Source organism: Neoarius graeffei, chromosome 21 (assembly GCF_027579695.1).
Source record: "Neoarius graeffei isolate fNeoGra1 chromosome 21, fNeoGra1.pri, whole genome shotgun sequence".
Lineage (NCBI taxonomy): Eukaryota > Metazoa > Chordata > Actinopteri > Siluriformes > Ariidae > Neoarius > Neoarius graeffei.
The window spans coordinates 1,065,824-1,086,492 of record NC_083589.1 but is presented as its reverse complement, the minus strand read 5'-3'; the positions used below and the strand labels follow the sequence as shown (position 1 = coordinate 1,086,492).

General features: G+C 43.3%; 1 protein-coding gene across 1 annotated transcript in view; it reads right to left on the bottom strand.

The window, feature by feature from the left end:
* Window positions 1–20,669, bottom strand: part of LOC132869636 (uncharacterized) — a 343,638-nt gene that overhangs the window by 34,733 nt on the left and 288,236 nt on the right. Inside the window, 2 exon segments of the mRNA XM_060902929.1 lie at window positions 14,402–14,688; window positions 15,806–16,121. Of these exon segments, the coding sequence (XP_060758912.1) occupies window positions 14,402–14,688; window positions 15,806–16,121 (603 nt within the window).

Here is a 20,669-nt window from a genome sequence, read left to right as displayed (position 1 = left end):
GGTATATTAGGCAGTGGCAGTGTGAGCTATATACAGCACCCTGGCAAACACACACCCCTCCCCCCATCAATCCCCACCCACTAATTGTTTTTTTTCTAAAACAAAAATTATTTGAAAAACAAATTTTAAAAAATCATCCAAATGCTTTTTTGTTTGTTTGTTTTCTTTCTTTTTTTTGCCACAAAAATTGTGATTGCTAGATGACTGGGTCAGATCATCTCCACAATGGCAGGTCTTGTGGGGTGTTCCCAGTATGCAATGGTGAGTCTCTCCCAAAAGGGGTCCAAAGAAGGAAAACTGGTGAACTGGTGAGAGGGTCATGGGCACCCAAGGCTCACTGATGCACGAGGGGAGCGAAGGCTAGACCGTCTAGTCCCATCACACAGAAGAGCTCCTGTAACACAACCTGCTGAAAAAGTTCCTGCTGGCTGTGATAGAATGGAGTCAGAACACACAGTGCATTGCAGCTTGCTGTGTTTGGGGCTGTGTAGCTGCAGACTGGTCAGAGTGCCCATACTGACCCCTGTCCACTGCCAAAAGACCTACAACTGGGACATAAGCATCAGAACTGGACCAAAGAGGAAAGGAAGAAGGTGGCCTGGCTTAACCGCCACCTGAACTCTAAATTTCTCCCCTCGAAACAGAATGTGGACCGACACTAAAGGGTAGTTGTGAACATCCCCGTGCACACACAACACCTTCACCAATTGTGCTCTCCCCAATGCCTCATTTTGCACCAGGCTTTGGTGGATTGAGGTCTGATTACAGCTGGAGTCCATCAAAGCCTGATACATATCCCCTTGGATACTGACCGGTATGCGATACGCTCCGGCCCGATCAAGGGTGGTTCCTGGCGCATCGGGGATCTGGACCACCGCGCCCACCTCCATCGCCGAGCACTGAGGCTGGAGGTGCCCCGGCTCCCCGCAGTGCCAGCACACCGGCCCAGGCTCTCTCTCTGCACCGGTGTTCCGGATATCACTCACCTGAGGGGGGGGAAGACACAGACATGGAAGTAGGAAACGGTAGGACACCGCGGGTGCAGCGGGCCGGCTGGGGTGGAGCCGGCCCCCGCCTCCATGGTGGGGGAATGGGGCGAGAGAGAGGAACAGAAGGGGAGAGAGAGGGAGAGGGGAAGGGAGAAGGGGAGACACGCTGTCCTGCCATTGGAATGGCCGCCATATGGTCCTCCACCAGCTTAATGGCCTGATCCAGCGATGCCGGGCGATGGCACTGGACCCACTCCGCGGTTCCTTCTGGAAGTCGAGCGACGAACTGCTCCAGCACCACCAGATCGATGATCTCCTCGGCGTCTCGGTTGTCGGCCCTCAGCCACCGGCGGCAGGCATCCCGGAGTTGCTGGCCAAACGCGAACGGCCGGCCGACCTCCTCCAGGCGCAGCACGTGGAAGCGCTGCCGCTGCTGCTCCGGAGTGTGACCCACATGCTGGAGGACGGCCCTGCGGAGGTCCGCGTAGACCAGCCGGCTGTTGGTGGGGAGCTGTAGCGCGGCCAGCTGCGCCTTGCCCGTGAGCAGGGGAAGGAGGCGTGCCGCGCGCTGTTCCACCGGCCAAACCCACGCCTCTGCTGCCTGCTCAAAGAGAGCGAGGAAGGCCTCGGGGTCGTTGTGTGGGCCCATCTTCGTTAGGGTGAGGTGGGAAGGGCACTCGATTTCATCCCCAAACTGCATCTCTTCCTGGCTGCTCTACCGTACCCCTGCACTTGATTTCATCCCCAAACTGCATCTCTTCCTGGCTGCTCTACCCCTGCACTCGATTTCATCCCCAAACTGCATCTATTCATGATTGCTCTACCCATGCACTTGATTTCATCCCCAAACTGCATCTCTTCCTGGCTGCTCTACCCATGCGCTCAATTTCATCCCCAAACTGCATCTCTTCCTGGCTGCTCTACCCATGCACTCAATTTCATCCCCAAACTGCATCTATTCATGATTGCTCTACCCATGCACTCGATTTCATCCCCAAACTGCATCTCTTCATGGCTGCTCTACCCCTACACTTGATTTCATCCCCAAACTGCATCTCTTCCTGGCTGCTCTACCCATGCACTCAATTTCATCCCCAAACTGCATCTATTCATGATTGCTCTACCCATGCACTCAATTTCATCCCCAAACTGTATCTATTCATGGCTGCTCTACCCCTGCACTCACATTGTGCCCACACACAGCTCCATATCAATTATCTGGGCAACATTCTCTCACAGCAGGCAAACTGTCATTTCTTGTGTTAAACACATTGTGAATTTGTTGTAACATTAAAACAGGATATGACTTCCTCTGGTCTCCGTGCTGCTCGGAGCTCATCCTCATGGTGTCCACTGAACAACACTTTCAGAAGATGGTTGGACAGTGTTGCCAGATACTGCTGACATTTTCCAGCCCAAAATATGTTCAAAACCCGCCAAAATGCACTTAAAACCACCCAAAATGTAAAATGTACTTGATGCCTATCTTGTAAAGTAAAAATATGCAGCTAAATACCAGTATACTATCCATAACTTTAAATCTGGGTCGTTTTCCCACTCCTTTCTGTACTTTTTTTTTGTATTTTGCCCACTTTGGCATCTTGACTAGCCGTCGTTCACTAACTGCACTCTGCGTCGTGTGATGCCCATGATCTCTGATTGGGTCACAGAAGTGTTTAATATGGATTGGATGTAGACTAGTGGACGTAGATAGTACATAGAATGTTCTGCATCAAAGTCCTTCTAAGGCGATAAGTGTCTCTGGCTGCATTCTCACACAGAACAGTGCAAAATATTTATAAACATCTGATAAAAACCCGCTGAACTAACGTCAAACCCGCCCAATTTTTGTCAACCAGCCTAAGCCATTTTTGCCCGCAAAGTAGAATTCAAAACCGCCCAATCTCGCAACACTGTGGTTGGAGCAGAATCACGTGAACAATTCCCAGGATAACAATGCTTTTTTCATTGGTTGTTGCGTTATCGACCCAGATACAATAGTGTTTCTGATTGGCTATTGTGTAGCCCCGCCCTTTTCCTTTATTTGATTGGCTGGTAAGGGGCAGGCTCGACTCATGGGAGACGTGCTTGTTTCCTGCCATTTCCATAGTGACAGTGGCACGCCAGAGAAATTTATATTATAATTTTTTTTCAGCGTGAGAAACACAATGTGTGGCGGGAGTGTGTGACAAAAGACCGAAAAGCGCGACTGTCACACTCAGGGCGTGAGACTTGAGAGCCCTGCTTGTTGCCGTGAGGCGACAGTGCTAACCACTACACCACTGTGACGCCCCACCTCCTTAGGCCATGACTTCCCCATAAACATATACCCAGGCTTCTGTAAAGCTGCTTCTCTAACCATTAGGCCATGACTTCCCCATAAACATACACCCAGGCTTCTGTAAAGCTGCTTCTCTAACCATTAGGCCATAACTTCCCCATAAACATACACCCAGGCATCTGTAAAGCTGCTTCTCTAACCATTAGGCCATGACTTCCCCATAAACATACACCCAGGCTTCTGTAAAGCTGCTTTGTGACAATGTCTAGAATTAATAGTTCTCTGTAAAAAAAAAAATAAAGACACAAACAAGCAATTCGTTTTAATACACTTCAGTCAATAACTGAATAAAACCACCCTTAAGATGGCTGCCAAGTGCACTCAGTCCACAGGAAGTAAGAAAAGGGACTGGAACACTGAGTGAAAAGAGTCAATGCTGGATAACACTTAGGCTGCTGGGCCATAGAAGGTTCACGCTGCACGCTGCATGCTGCACGCTACACGCGTGTAAAGAAAAGTGGACAAACGTAGCATGACTTGCTCTGGGCCATAGAACAGCGTTCACGTTGCACGCTGCACACTTCACGCATGAAGCGTGAAATGAACATGCACACTTTTTTCTAGGCGTGAAGACGGAAATTCCAGTCAATGCATGCGGTCACCGCCGCGCCAGCCAATCAGAACGGGTCTAGGGAGATAACTCTATGCTTTCAGGGGAAAACTTCAGAAAAAATATAATTGAATGGTATAATTGAAAAATAGTTCTTCATCGGGATTGTCAAGCAGATTATAGAATGTTCGGTGAAATTCACCACGGGTTTCTCTCAGAAGGAAGTGTTCTCGGCTCCAAATTCTGTTCCTTTTTCTCTTCCTCTGTCTCAGTAAAAGCAGAATGAGGCAATCGTCGTCATCCGAAGAGTCCATATTGTTGGTTACTCGGTCAAAGTAGAACAGACGCAACACGTGAACATCCAAGCATGAAGTTTAATGGCCCAGGGTCCGGTTCTTCACGTGAACGTGTAGCGTGCAGCGTGAACCTTCTATGGCCCAGCAGCCTTACAGAATGAATAATTACCAGCAGAAAACATTGTGCGGACTGATTTCTCCACCTGCCTCACTTCGGTATTATCAAAGATCTGTTGCTCCCTGCTGGTGGAGCTGAGAAAGTGCAGCTGGAAATGACCATCCAGTTCATTCTGTTTTTGAAACTATTTATCACCACAAACTTTCACAATATTACACACACACACACACACACAGTGTATTATATATAACATCAATAGGTTTTAAAAATTTTGAAAAATACTAATAGCAGCTGGAAAAAAACATCAGTCATGTACCAAAGATACCACACAACCCCTTTACATTTGATATTACTCTAAAATATAAAAATCCTAATTATGGTTATTTTTATAGGAGCACAACTTATAATGCTGATGTTGAACTATGTTTTATATTTTATCTTTAGCTCAGTGCACAAAATTCCACCTCAACTGTTTTCCTCCATTGGGAGATGTGTGGAAACGTCACTTCCTGTCTGAGCTCAGAGAATTCCCCCACAGGTCAAACTCTGGGAGCTTCTCAAGGTGAAGGATGTTGCTTTGGTAGGAAGCGTCCTTCAGAGGCAAGACTCCTTCCTAAATGAAACAGTCTCACGAGTGTGAAGGGGTGTGTCTTCTTCTGCTGAGTTTAGTGGCAGATTGCAATCTTAGTACACTTCTGCCATCTACAGGCCTGAGGTGGGAATGCTTTGGGGAGTCGCCATGGCTTTCAGCTGTGCTCTGAGAGAATATGAATGAATGCTTTATAATATAAAATGAGCTCCATCCTCCCTAATAGCGGCGCTTACATTCAAATGAAAACAAACTTGCAGCAGATGATGGACTTTGATGTGTTTCAATTTCCATTTCATCACGAGAAGATACATTTCTCCAAACTCACACGTATATTATTCTTTTTATTCCAGTAAACTGCAGTGTACTTTAGGGATTTATAGCAAAATGTTTTGAAAACAAAAGATAGATGATTCATGAAAACACTGAGAAAAATAAACTAGCCAAAATCGGAGTGTCGCACGGCTGAGTGGAGGCAGAGCGGCGTTTTTCTGCGGAGAAGCTCTCTGCTGGAGTTGTGTGGAGTGATGCTGCTCCAGAGTCAGAGCTGCTCAGTGCTAGCAGTGTTAGCAAAGCTAACTCTCTGTGGAGAATCAACTGAGGAGGAAAGCTAGATAGAGAAGTCGCTGCCATTCCACGCCCTAACGCGAAAAAGAAAAGAAATTCAAGAAATGCAGCCAAAAAATAACTTAATGGATGAGATCGAGGATTTTAAAAAATTGCTTGATTTCCTTACGGAAGAGGTTTCTGCTGTCCACAAGCAGCAGAAAATAATAATGGATCTGGTAGACGAGGTGAAATCCCTCAGGATCCAAAATGTTGAGAAGGACCAGAAGATCATGCTGCTGGAAAACCAGATCGAAAATCCTGAACAATAGTCAAGGATAAATGATGTCATTGTCTCCGGGCTGGAGATTAAACCCCGGTCGTATGCCCACGCAGTAAAGCGGCAAGACGGAGAAGAACTCACTGAGATGGAAGCCATTTCGGTGGAGCAACAGGTGTCCACTTTCTTCCATTCACACTGAATTAAGCTAGACATCAACAACATCGAGGCATGCCATCTCCTTCCTCAGAGAACAAATATGGACAAACCAGCTGTGATTGTACGGTTTGTCAACAGAAAGTTCAAAAAGGAGTTGCTAAAACAAGGCCGAATGCTGAAAGGAACCAATGTATATTTGAATGAACATTTGACTAAAAAGAATGCAGATATTGCTCGAAAAGCCCGCTCACTATGAAGGCAGAAGAAAATACATTCTACGGGGTCTACAAACTGCAAAATCTTTATTAAACTAAAGGGTTCCCCAGAGCAAGCTAAAGTTTTGGTTGTTAGAAGCTTGGAGGAACTGGACAAGTATTAATGGCTTCATTTCAGTTAAATTGTTTTCATAATATTTAATACATGTAAACGCTAATTTACATTTGCTTTTATTGTTATAATTTATTATTTGCTCATATTATGATTTTTATTGTTAGAGAATTGAGACTCTGAAATGCTTTGAAATAAATTATTAGATATTTTAACAGCACACACATAGACTTGATACATGTTTCAGATTCATACACATTAATAACTAAAAATAAATTATTAGTGTTATTATTAATCACAGGACAATTTTTCCCTCCACTAGATGGCAGTAAAGCGCTTCCAACCTGAGATTACTGTGGAGTGAAATGTGTTTTTCTCTGAACTGACCTGCTGAGGGCGCTGTTAGGATGCTGCTGGATTATTATTATTATTATCTCATCTCATCTCATTATCTCTAGCCGCTTTATCCTTCTACAGGGTCGCAGGCAAGCTGGAGCCTATCCCAGCTGACTACAGGCGAAAGGCGGGGTACACCCTGGACAAGTCGCCAGGTCATCACAGGGCTGACACATAGACAACCATTCACACTCACATTCACACCTACGGTCAATTTAGAGTCACCAGTTAACCTAACCTGCATGTCTTTGGACTGTGGGGGAAACCGGAGCACCCGGAGGAAACCCACACGGACACGGGGAGAACATGCAAACTCCACACAGAAAGGCCCTCGCCGGCCCCGGGGCTCGAACCCAGGACCTTCTTGCTGTGAGGCGACAGCGCTAACCACTACACCACCGTGCCGCCGATTATTATTATTATTATTATTATTGGCAAAACCTAAATATTATAGAAAACAAAAGATCAAAATAAAAATAAAATCGGGGACCACGGGCTTCAGCCGGGTTTCAGTCCAAATCAAACCACAGCAGCACTTCATCAACTTCTGTCAAATCAGATCTCGATGGTCCCCATAAGGAAAGTGTTGTTGTTGTTATTGTTGTTGTTTGAACAATAAATAAATCAAAGAGGCAAAACGTGTCCTTTCCATTCCTGAGGTTCAGGTTGGGGTTCGGTTCAGCTGCAGTCACAGCATTAATTAAGTGCATTAATAATGATGTCAGTGGAAGGTCCTCAGAAGGACAGGAAGACTAACGTGTGTGTGTGTGTGTGTGTTTACATTTATTCATTTAGCTGAAGCTTTTATGATCCAGTGGAGATGCCGAGGGTTAAGGGTCGAGCTCAAGGTGGTGCTGGGATTTGAACTCACAAGCTTCTGATCAGGAGATAAATACTGATTTATTTTTTACTGCCTGAGATGTTCTATAAGGGCATCGACCACAGATTCATCACTACAAGAGCCGCTCACTCAACTCCAACACACATCATCACATTATACTCAAAATAATCAAAGCACTTTTATTTCATTGAATGGATAAAAATAGATGATTGTTACACAATATGAAAACGAGCCAGTAAAACTCTGCAGAATGTAAAATATTGCCTTGTTCTCATTGTGGAAAGATAAAAAGTCACATTAACTTGTATATTGTTGATGAAGATGTAATATTAAAATGAACTGGCCATCACTCATTTAAAAAGTGAGAATATTGAATTAAACCTGAGATTATAAAACAAACATCTGAGAATATTCAATGAAAACTGAGAATATAAAACAAAATCCTGAGAATAAGGAAACAAACCTGAGAATTTAAAATGAAAATCTGAGAATACGTAATGAAACCTGTATATATATTTATGATACTTGCCTAGACTATATCTGGCTTGTAACATCGCCAGCTACCGAATAAAAATGACAGCAAAAACGCAATATAGCAAGCGATCTAATGAGCACGTCATGGTCTGAATATTTCATAAAGGAATTCTCGAATCCGTCTCAATGAGATGTTTTACAGTTAAAAGCACAGCATTGAACATAAAGGTAAATGTGTCTTTAAAAATGTAAAAACACACATTGTTTTAAGGAATCCAAAGATTTGTGTTCTTTTGCCAAGTGGCTTATAGTTACTAAGACATTTGTAAAAGAGTGAATAATAGGTTGATAAATGTAAAAGATGAAGATGAATATTATATGAGTTGAGCTGAAATAATTGGTGAGAAAAATGAGGTGTGGTGTGTCAGTGATATTGAAGCTGACTTATAGCATTAAAAGTGTTGCAAGAGAAAAGCTGGAGACATTGCAGTAGGGGATATGAAAGGTGATTTAACTCTCTTCCTCTATTTGCTAATAACTCGGGGAAAATGAACACAGTTCAGGAAAGATGACATTGTTGGAAGGATAATAAAATCATTTTTTGTGTTTATAAAAGTTGAAATGTAATTTCCTGAGAAAAGGCCTTTGGTGGCGTGTCTCAGTCACATGGTCCCTGTCTTTCTGAGATTTCCCCTCCACGTCATCATATTCTGTAAAATAAATACATCGACCTCTTTAATAGATCCTGTGTATTCTATTAATCGTGATGTAAAACCTTAAAAATACAATCAGTGATGCACGATGTGGGAATGTCTTTAATATTCTATCAATAAAAAAGAGAAAAAAGGAGATTTATCAGTTCAGCTTTCTTAATATGAACACAGGCCATGTGTATAAGATGTGGAAATAAATGAGACATAAATATAGGTCTTATCTAAACTGTGGAATAAATATGACGGCACTTGTTCAATGACAGAATGGAGATTACAGAACAGAAAGCTGATATTTATATTATATATGGTATAGAATAGAGTCACACTTTAACTTTGCTGCCTTTGCACTCACGTACATTACCAGAATAAACAACTCACTCACTTTCTGTCTCTCCTCCATCCTGTTCCTCAGTGATGACATCATCATAATCTTCTGGACCGTCTCCTGAAGAAATCAATGAATCAGTAATAAACCACTGTTTGTGTTGCTGTTCTAGTAAAATACTGAGTTACAGGGTGGTGTGATGAAGCTGAGTTACTGCTACCACCCTAACGTTGATCATTTACCTACAACAGCATGTCCCCAAGTGGTTTATTCCTCTTAGACCATGGGACTTTGCCAACAATTTCAGTTTTTCACTGAGTAAAGAATTAGATCTTGTACTTTTCATCCATTTATAGTTACAGATAATGTTGTATATCTTTTGAAAAATAAGTTTGTTCCTTTGCTCACTGATGTCATCGCAGCTATAAACAGTGGTTCCCTCAGCAGCTTTTCTTTTTTTGTTTATTTCCAGAAAAAAATCTGACCTGTGATGATGTTTGGGTTTGTTTCCGTGGTAACTGCATCATCATAGTTCTCGGACACATCCTCTGTCAGAATGTGGAGATAAAAGCTATTAAATCCACATGAATGTCATTAATGATGGTTTGGATGCTTGTGGATGCGACACTGTCACATTATTATCATACCTGTCAGTATAACTGACTTCTGATCAGCTGGAATGGCGTCATCATAATTCTCTGCTTCATCCTCTACACCAAAACACAGATATTTAAAGAGAGTTAAAGTTTACTGAAGTGGCAGTTTGTACACTGTGTATTTGATGACGCAATGCAAAATGACATCGTATACATGTCAAAAATGTCACGACACACAAAGCAAGAAACAAACTGATGTGCAGTGTGTGTGTTTAATTTCTACTGCTTTCTAAAACAAATCCCCAAACAGAACCACACCCTCCACGTTATCAGGGATTGGTCCAGCAGTGACGGCATCATCGTAGTCATCTGGTGGCTCGACTCTTCCTGTATCACCTAAATGAAATAAAAGCAGAGGGTCTGTACAAACAGCTCCATCACATTCTGACCTCATGGTTTCATGTCAAGTCACTAAATTTATGGGATCAGTTCACAACTGCACCCACTTATGAAGTCACTGGTGTCGATGACATCATCATAATACTCCGCCTTTTCTCCAATCCCAGACTTGACTGTAAAAAGAACCATTTGTTTGTTTGGGGTTTTTAAACACATTTATACTCATTAAAATCCTCATCCAAAGAAGCTTTGATCAATTTGATAAGAGGGATTTCAGAAGCTTAAAGTAAGATCAGGTTGATTGTGAGATGTCATGTGTCAGCATTAAAACACTGGAGTTACTGTAATTCTTCGATACAATACATCATAATCACGTCTCAGAAAGGACACGTTTAGTCATTTCTGATTTTTAATTGCAATTCTAATCTCTTTCAGTTCATGGAGTTCGACAAACTCACACTCTGGGCTTTTTTACCTGAGAGAAGCTCATCATCCACATGCTCATACCCAGAATGCTGTTCTTCAGAGAGGAGACTTCCTGTTAGAGGAGAGCAGCACGGTCATGAGACACATACACACACACACACAGCGATGCACCTGTACAGGAAAACATTCACAGGAGAGCTGAACACAGGCGGAAAAAAGACGAGTTGCAGGTGTGTTTTGAGATTTTAAAGGACAGCTGGTGCAGATACCAGAAAATTGTCAAAGCTGAAAAGACAAAATATTGTTTGATATTATTTGAAATAACTGTCATAAAGCTCACGTTCTTTTTAGTGCCATTAACACTGTTCTTAATTCCCCCCAATCTGCTTGTCCTGATGTTTCCCCAGAAACCTGTGAAAAATTCCTCCACTTCTTTGTGGACAAGATTGCGAGCCTCAGAGCATCATCTCACCCCCTTCTTATGAGCCGTCTATCACTGTCACTCGCTCTGCTGCTTTTACCCACTTTGAGCCTGTGTCTCTTTCTCTCTGAAAAGAAATTATTGGTCAGATGAAATCTTCAGCTTGTCCCACGGATGTTGTCCCCCCTCGCCTTTTTCAAGAGATTTTGGAAACTATTGGCCCAAACATCCAAATGGTTATGAACAGCAGTCTCTCCTCAGGTGTTGTTCCAGTACATTTGAAGCATGCAGTAGTGCAACCACTGATCACAAAACCTCATCTGGACTCCGCAGTCCTCTCCGATTTTACACCAATTTCTAAACTGGCTTTCAAAAATTCTGGAGAAAGTTGTGCTCTTACAATTGCAATCTTTTTTAGACACACACGGAGTTCTTGAGGTGTTCCAGTCTGGTTTTAAAGTCCTTCACAGCACTGAATCTGCACTTTTAAAAGTTTGAACCATGTTTTATTGGCTACTGACTCCAGGGATTCTGCCGTTCTGATGCTTTTCCATCTCACTGCTGCATTCGACACAGTAGTCCACAGCATCCTCATCTCCTGCCTGGAGCATTGTGTGGGCATTAAAGCTCCTGCTCTGGAGGGCTTCAGCTCTTACTTGTCCTGTACTGGCCTTCCTTCACTGACTCCCTGTAGGGTTTAGGATCCATTTTTATTTTCCAAAAACAACTCATTAAATGGGCGAGCTCCGCCCTCTCTCTCTGACCTTTTACAGCCACATGTCCCATCAAGGTCACTCAGGTCACTGACCGGTTGCTTTGGGTGTCACGTCCCAAAATCGAGGTTGAAGCCCAGGGGAGATGGTGCCTTTGCAGTTGTCGCCCCCAAGCTGTTACTGTTGGATTGTTATTTTTGGTGATGTTTATTTTTTTCTTCCAAAAGTTTTTGGTTTTGGATGAAATTTAAACTGCTGGTAGCCACAGACAACGGAAACTCACTGACCCAAGATGAGTGACCTTGATCTATTTTTCAAGGTCACAGAGCACATTTTATGTGTTTTTTGTTGAAAATGTCATTTCATTTCTTACAGTATCTCCTAAAGATATCAGGATTTCCCCCTGGATTTTATGTAAATAAATGATGAGCTCATTTCCTGCGCAAAAAGCTTCGACACCAGTCAAGTGGAAAGTGACGCGTTCTGGACTGCGGTGGAAAATGGTTTGTAATGGTTTATTTCCACTGCGGTGGAAATAAAGTTTTTGGCTGAGAACATGTGACAGTAAACGACCCCAAATATCCACCCATTCTCCCTGAATCAACTGTCAGATTTGCCCTTTGAGCTCCTTTGCGAGGTCGGGTCGGTGATTTTCAGTTTTTAATGCACTAATTGCGTCAGCTGTTTCCATGGACAGATACTTTAGGGAGTAAACACAATCTTCAGTGCAGATTGTAATGGAAATAAAACACAAACAGATGGAGTTTCTATAAAATGATCCAGAAGAGGAAAGTTGTGTTTAAAAAGAGAAGTGGATGAGATTTGTGTGTCAGTGTGTAAGAAGAGAAATCATCGTCAGGCTTTTAAAAAGTGTAACTGGTGAACAGTGCAGTGAAAGTGTAGATTGGATGGAGTGTAAATGCATCGTAAGAAGAGTAACATGACACAACTCTGTGTGTGTGTGTGTGTGTGTGTGTGTGTGTAGGGGGAACTGTCTGGAGTGAGCCGCGAGGTGAATGTCGCTCGGTGTGAAGCAAATGGTGCGAGACTGTTAACATTAACATTGTCAGTTTACGTTTGAAACAGATGAAGATTCGAAATTATCAGTGACATTTTCAGATTATTATTATTATTATTATTATTATTATTTGATGGTGTGATTTGTCTCTTAACTTGGTGTTTGTGTGTTATTGTGGTGTTTTATGGTGTGTGTTGTGATGATTGTACAGCACTTTGCTCAACTGCTGGTGTTTTTAAATTTGCTTTATAAATAAATTTGACTCGACTTGACGTTCAAATGCAGCAAATCAGAAGCTTTAATAGATGTTTATCAGCAGAATTCTGTCTCAACACCACATGGACTCCAACTGCACACTTCCTCTCACACACACTTATTTTTATTCATTTTTGGTAAATCTCTCACACACACACACAGGGAGGGAGAGAGTAATGCACCTGTACAGGAAAACACACACAGGTAGAGAGGGGGGTTCAGGGTTCAGGAAAGCACGTAAGCACACACACACACAGGAGGGGGCGGGGTGTTGCAGGAAAGTGCACACACACACACTTGCACTAAATCAGAAGCTTTAATCGATGTTTATCAGCAGAATTCTGTCTCGACACCACATGGATTCCAACTGCACACTTCCTCTCACACACACTCATTTTTATTCATTTTTATTGATTTGTTGTAAAGAAATAAATCTCACTGGATTTGGGGGAAAATATTGTTTGAAGGCCGCTCCCACAATAACTCTAACTCTAACTATAAATAACTGGGTCCCCTGCAGTGTATGTGGTCGGTGCTCACACCAGAGCGATATGGATCCCTATAGCCCAGGCCTGGGTTTATCCGTATCGCTGCTTCTGGAGTGATGTTTCCAGGCCTGGACCTGATCCCATCAAACATCTGACCAATCAGCTCATTGTTTAAACCAACAATCATGAATATTTATTTCCCTGAGGGTCAGGACCAAGCGATATTATAGTGGGGATTATAGTTGTGGTGTTTCTGCTCCAGACTGGAACTAAACTCAGGCAGAGGGAGAGTCAGAGTTGGAGTTATAGTTATGGGTGTTGTGGGACCGGGCCCTCAGTGTGATGGAGATCAGTTCACATCTCACTCACCTCTTTGAGTGGAGCTCCTGCTTCTTCTAGTGATGGATCTGTGGTTGATCTCCTCATAGACTGCCTCAGGCTGAGTCTTACGCCTCGTCTTAGAGACATCTGGGAGTGGAGAATAATAATAATAATAATAATGAGTTTGTATTTGTGAATAATTCTGAATACCAATTTTGAATAAAGTGTGCGATTGTAAATAATATAATCCAATAATAGAGTTGGTGTTGAAGAGAAAAGAAAATGTGTGAATGTGTCGTACCTCTCCTGAGCGCTCTGTTCTGGTAAAACAGGAGCAGCAGAAGCACTAAGGCCAGGAAGAGCAGCGTTCCCAACACAAAGAGAACCAGTGGAGGGATGGATGGAGCTCCAGCTGATGGAGGAGTTTGAGTGGCTCTTACTGAAGTCAGAAACACAGAAGAGGATCTCGATACGACACTGTAATCATAAATATTTAGAAAAATACTGAACAGTAGCAATTATTGTACTGGAACAAATATACAGACCTGATGTGGTGGTGGTGCTGGTGATGGGTATTGTCATGGACACAGTGGATATGTCTGTATTTACAAAAAGAAAAAAAAAAACATTTCTATCCTCCAATAAAAATAAACTCTCACTCAATAAGTTTTATGAGATGCTAATGAGTGAATTACTGTTTCAGATCTGAGCTTTCAAGATTCCATTAAAGATTATAAATAAAAGTCAGCAAGTTTTACCACTGGGAGAAAAGTGTAATGAGTGGAGACAGAAAGCTGAAAAGTTAGTGCACCCCTCTGACCTGCACAGGTGACTCCAGCATGAGAGCAGTCAGCCTGGTTCTTCAGGGAATGATGACAGTCCCACAGGTGAATCTCATCTCCTCGACACTTCACTCTGTTCAGCCAGATCGTCCCTTCACCAGAACCAGTAACATTCCTCTCAGCTCTCAGCGCCGACCCACAGTCCAGCTGTCTGCACACCACCTGAGCATTCCTGATGTTCCACTGATCATCACAAATGGAGCCCCACGTAGCGTTATGATATACCTCCAACCTCCCAGAGCAGCTTCCCTTATCTCCCCTCAGCCTGAGAGACCAGCGCTCTACATCACACACATGAGGAAACACACCCACGCTGAAGAACAGCTCCAGTCACACAGCTCACTACAACACAATGATAATACAACCTTATATTACACTCAACATGGGCTTGTTTACCAAAAACACTTTCTGAGGTCTTCTGAAAAAGAATATTATACCAACTCCATATCCAGGTGTTTACTTTGATGTGTTATTCATAAATAAAGGAATGAATTGCTGCTGAATGAAATCATGTAAAGCAGTAAGATCAGCTTTGGGTTCTGTTTCCTGATTTGATCTCTGTTGGTTGAATTTTCATGAAGTGTGAGGAAGACTGATGCCCTCATGATGGTTCTATGAGGAAATCCATTCAAGTCCTCAGAAAATGATTTTATAAACACATGAGGAAATATCTTCTGTCACTAACAAATGCGGCGGCACGGTGGTGTAGTGGTTATCGCTGTCGCCTCACAGCAAGAAGGTCCGGGTTCGAGCCCCGTGGCCGGCGAGGGCCTTTCTGTGAGGAGTTTGCATGTTCTCCCCGTGTCCGCATGGGTTTCCTCCGGGTGCTCCGGTTTCCCCCACAGTCCAAAGACATGCAGGTTAGGTTAACTGGTGACTCTAAATTGACCGTAGGTGTGAATGTGAGTGTGAATGGTTGTCTGTGTCTATGTGTCAGCCCTGTGATGACCTGGCGACTTGTCCAGGGTGTACCCCGCCTTTCGCCCGTAGTCAGCTGGGATAGGCTCCAGCTTGCCTGCGACCCTGTACAGGATAAAGCGGCTAGAGATAATGAGATGAGATGAGACTAACAAATGCAAATGAAGAACAGTACAAAAAGCTTTTCCTTATCCATCCTTACTTGAGCAATGTTTCTGAGAGGGAAATGAAGAACACTTTTCTCGTGGATGGAGAGACTTTCCGTCATCTGCAGGAATAAAATACATGCATTAATGAAAAGGTTTCACATGCAGGTTTATCTCTCAGAGCAGACTTTCCTCAGACTTTTCACAGGATTTTTTTACCAAATACACTTTATATTTCAGCAACATTAGTTATACACTATTCACAATGAAACACTGCAGTTTATGGCAATGGACAGAAGCAGAAAAGTCTGAATCCACCCACCTGTACAGGTAATATGAACCACCTCATCACCATTATCACAGTGGTTCTGTCCCCAGGGTGAAGATGGACACTGCCACAGATTAGAGTCGTGTTTCCTACACTTCAGATAATCCAGCCAGTTCGGAGCAGATTTTACTCTCGCTGCAGTGTTTGACAGACTGCCACGTCTTCCACAGTTCAGCTCTCGACACACCATGTCTGCTGTTTCTACCTCCTGCTCCATCTGATTGTGACACACACTACCCCAGGTTCCATTGTAGAACACTTCCAGATTCCCCTCACAGCCCTCCGTGAGTCGGATCTCTTTAAACTCTGCTGGAAGAAGAATGACTTCGACTTCATTTGTAAAAATCCTGTTTTTAATGACTCAGTTAAAGATGTGTAATATTATCAGAAAGCTATCAGAAGCTATCAGAAACACTTTAATTGCCAGGTATGTGGACACACACAAGGAATTTGACTCCGGTTCACTTACTGTAGCTCTCATAGTACAAAACAGATAAAAAAGCATAGACACAAAATCAAACAAACAAGCAAACAACAACAACAAAAATAGGTGCATAGTGCAAAGTAATCCTGGTAAGTCAAGTATGGAATAGTTAAATAAATATAAAGTATACAGTGTGCACAGAATGACGGTATAAGTGTTCAGATATTTTACAAGTGATATTACTGACATATGAATCTGGATTTTAGCTGTTTATCACAGAAAGGATTTCCCTTTTGGTGCAATATGGTGCATAGTGCAAAGATGAATAGTAAATTTAAATAAGTATAAATATAAGTAACAGTGAGCACAGAATGACAGTATGAGTGTGCAGTTATTTTGCAAGTGATATTACTGATATATGAATCTGTATTTTAGCTGTTCATCACAGAGACAGCCTGAGGGAAGAAACTATTCTTGTGTCTGGTTGTTTTTGCATACAGAGATCTATATTGCCTCCCTGAGGGGAGAAGATTAAACAGATTGTGACCAGGGTGTGATGGGTCCGCAGAGATGTTACCTGCCCGTTTCCTGACTCTGGACAAGTATAAGTCTTGAATGGAGGGCAGGTTGACACCAATAATTTTCTCTGCAGACCTTATTGTCCATTGCAGTTTGTTCTTCTCCTGTTTGGTGACCGATCCAAACCAAACAGTGATGGAAGAGCAAAGAACAGACTGAATGATGGCAGAGTAGAATTGTGTCAGCAGCACCTTAGGCAGGTTGAGCTTCCTGAGCTGGCGCAGAAAGTACAACCTCTGCTGAGCCTTTTTGATGATAATGACTGTGTTTGTCTCCCACTTCAAGTCCTGAGAGATTGTGGAACCCAGAAACCTGAAGCTTTCAACTGCAGTCACAGTGTTGTTGTTGATGGTGATGGGCAGCAGAGTGGGGGGGCTCCTCCTAAAGTCTACTGTCATCTCCACAGTTTTGAGCGTGTTCAGCTCCAGATTGTTCTGACCGCACCACCAGACCAGCCGTTCAACCTCCCGTCTGTATGCAGACTCGTCACTGTCCCGGATGAGGCCGATGACCGTTGTATCATCTGCAAATTTCAGGAGTTTAATGGACGGGTCTTTTGAGGTGCAGTCATTGGTATAAAGGGAGAAAAGCAGTGGGGAGAGCACACACCCTTGTGGGGCGCCAGTGCTGACAGTCCGAGTGCTGGATGTGAAGCTCCCCATCCTCACCTGCTGCTTCCTGTCAGTCAGGAAGTTTGTAATCCACTGACAGGTGGAGGAGGGCACAGTGAGCTGGGTGAGCTTGGTGTGGAGGATGTCTGGAACAATGGTGTTGAATGCCGAACTGAAGTCCACAAACAGAATCCTGGTGTACGTCCCTGCAGAGTCAAGGTGTTGCAGGATGTAGTGTAGTCCCATATTGATTGCATCATCCGCTGACCTGTTTGCTCAGTAGGCAAACTGCAGGGGGTCCAGCAGGGAGTCTGTGATGTCCTTCAGGTGTGACAACACCAGTCTCTCAAAGGACTTCATGACTACAGATGTGAGAGCTACAGGCCTGTAGTCATTCAGTCCTGTGATGGTGGTTTTCTTGGGAACCGGGATTATTGTGGAGCGTTTGAAGCATGAGGGGACTTCACACAGCTCCAGGGATCTATTGAAGATCTGGGTGAAGATGGGAGCCAGCTGATCAGCATAGACCTTCAGACAGGAGGGTGATACACCATCTGAGCCAGGTGCCTTCCTGATCTTCTGTCTGCGAAAAAGCTGACAAACATCCTCTTCGCAGATCTTGAGTGCTGGTGTGGGGTCAGAGGTGAGAGGAGGCAGAATAGCAGGGGGTGTGAATGGGTCTTTAATGTCTGAGGGGGGGAGAGGTGTGAATTTGTAGAATCTGGAGTAGAACACATTCAACTCGTCAGCCAGTTGATGGTTCATTGCAGTGTAGGGGGATGGTCTCCTGTAGTTAGTGATATTCTTCAGGCCTGTCCACAGTCAGTGCGTTTACATGCACATAGAGAAAATCGAATTTCTGCCGTAGCTCGATTGAAATCAAAGTTCTAAATGCCATGGAAACACCTTAGGTCGGCTGAAATCGAACTGAACTGGATTTCTCGTAATCGAGCTACGCGACCTAGATTATGTGATTGTAGCCGAGCTACTTAGTGCATGTAAACCCTATCGAGCTACATAGTCAAGCTACTTACTTCAGCACTGCCCCTTCCAGAAGTGACGAGTGACGAGACCACAAGCGGGAAACACAACAGCCTCGGTGTACAGAATGTTCAGCAAGTGCTGAGCTGCTTCGTTGTTGTCCATCTTCTCTCTCTCGATGTTGCTGTCCTCGTTGTCGTTCTTCTTGTGAACATGGAACTGATAACTTTGTTTATACTCTTGAATAGCTCTTCTTCATGATGACAACTGGAAGTGTACCAACATAATGGGGTGTGTAGCGCCACCTGTGGCTCGGGTGCACAATGTACCTCACACAATAGCTCGATTTCCTTGTGTGCATGTAGGATTGGATTTCTCTGGCACCCCTGCTGGGACCCTTAGCTCGATTACTGACAGTAGCTCGATTTGGATGTGCATGTAAATGCACTGAGTGATATTCTTCAGGCCTGTCCACACTGATGCTGGATCGTTGGCTGAAAGGCTGTTTTTAATTCTTTCAGCGTAGCTCCTCTTAGCTGATTTCACCTCTTTTGTTAGTGTGTTTCTGGCCTGTTTGTACAGGACTTTGTCCCCACTTCTGTAGGCCTCCTCCTTGGCCTGGCGAAGCTGTCTGAGTTTTATGGTGAACCAGGGTTTGTTGTTATTGTACTGTATGTGCGGAAGGTCTTGGTGGGCACACACATATCCTCACAAAAACTGATGTAAGATGTCACAGTATCAGTAAGTTCATGAAGGTTTGAAGCTGCAGCCTCAAAAACACTCCAATCAGTGCAGTCAAAGCAGGCTTGTAGTTCCACTTTGGCCTCATCAGACCATCTCCTCACTGTCTTAACTACAGGCTTAGCAGATTTCAGCTTCTGCCTTTAGGACGGGATAAGATGAACCATACAGTGATCAGATAGTCCCAAGGCTGCACGGGGGACAGAGTGGTATGAGTCCAGTGGCGGCTGGTAGTCTTTCAAACAGGGGAGGCTGATCGGTTACGATATTTCCAGATTTTAAAAGAAAAAACACATCAATTTTGCCCATACTCTTGCCTCTGATCTGGCTGATTGTTGGCAGGGTCACAAACTGTGAAATAACAGGTTCTTTTGGCCCATTAGCCTACTGTCCAATATACATGATGGTGGTGTTGGGGGGGTATATTTTAACATTTTATATTTTAAAATTGTGGCATGTTGTTTAAAAAATGATCATTATTGAAAGTAGCTGTTTGTCAGGAACCTCAGCAGTAACAGCAGAGTGTTCTGCAATAGGCACAAGCACTGACCTTGGGGAGCCAAACATAGAGCTGGGTGCCACACATTTCATTCAATGACACTTTCCCTATATTTTATTTATTTTGACTGAGAAATGTTTTATTGACAATTTTGATAACCCTTCACGTTTAATCAAGGTCTGTAGTGTGAAATGTTCTCAGCTGTGTTTTTGCTTAAAAATGTTTTCCAAATTGTAGCGGTGTTTAATTCATATCCAGAAAAAAATATATTCCAATATAATATACTCAGCATAAACATTTTAAATAGATTCTATAGTTTTGGTCCATCCATGACATATTACTAAAGTAGCCTATTTACTGTTGTTGATGTGGGTCACTTGCTGTTAGCCAATTCACTTTCTCATACCAGGAGAGCTGAAAGGAACGAGTATTATTCCCTACCTTTTTCACCAAGTCAATTTGAGGCGTTGGTCTACCCTGCTCTTTAATTTTTATTTTTTCCTCGAAAGGAAGACTGGCAAATTGCTTTGCCAAAATTAAATCAACAATGCTTGGCATCTGTGCGCAGCTTTCTTGCTAGCTGACTAGCCCCCTCAAGTTCAAGTTCAGTCACTCAAATAAACGAAATTTCTGGAACTAAGATAGCAAACTTGACAACACTATATTTACACTTTATTTACAATGAAAATATATACAAACTAAAAAAGCTGGTAGAAACCGTATGTAATGAATGAAATCGAAATGTAAGCTGATCTCTTACAATACACCACAGCACTTGCGAATCCGCATGGGACTAAACTGAAATTCACCGCTGCCTGTCTATAGTTGAAACGAGCTGTCAATCAAAGAAAATATCCGGCCGCTTTCAACAATCACCAGTCTCCTCGTGGAAACTGCCATGTCCCTCCCACTGTGAGGCTCAGAGTCCGTGGGCAGGCATTTTCGCAGTATTTGTCCAATAATCATCTTGCATTTTGAGATTGACAAGCGCATAGCTCCCAAATGCCATTTTAGTCCAC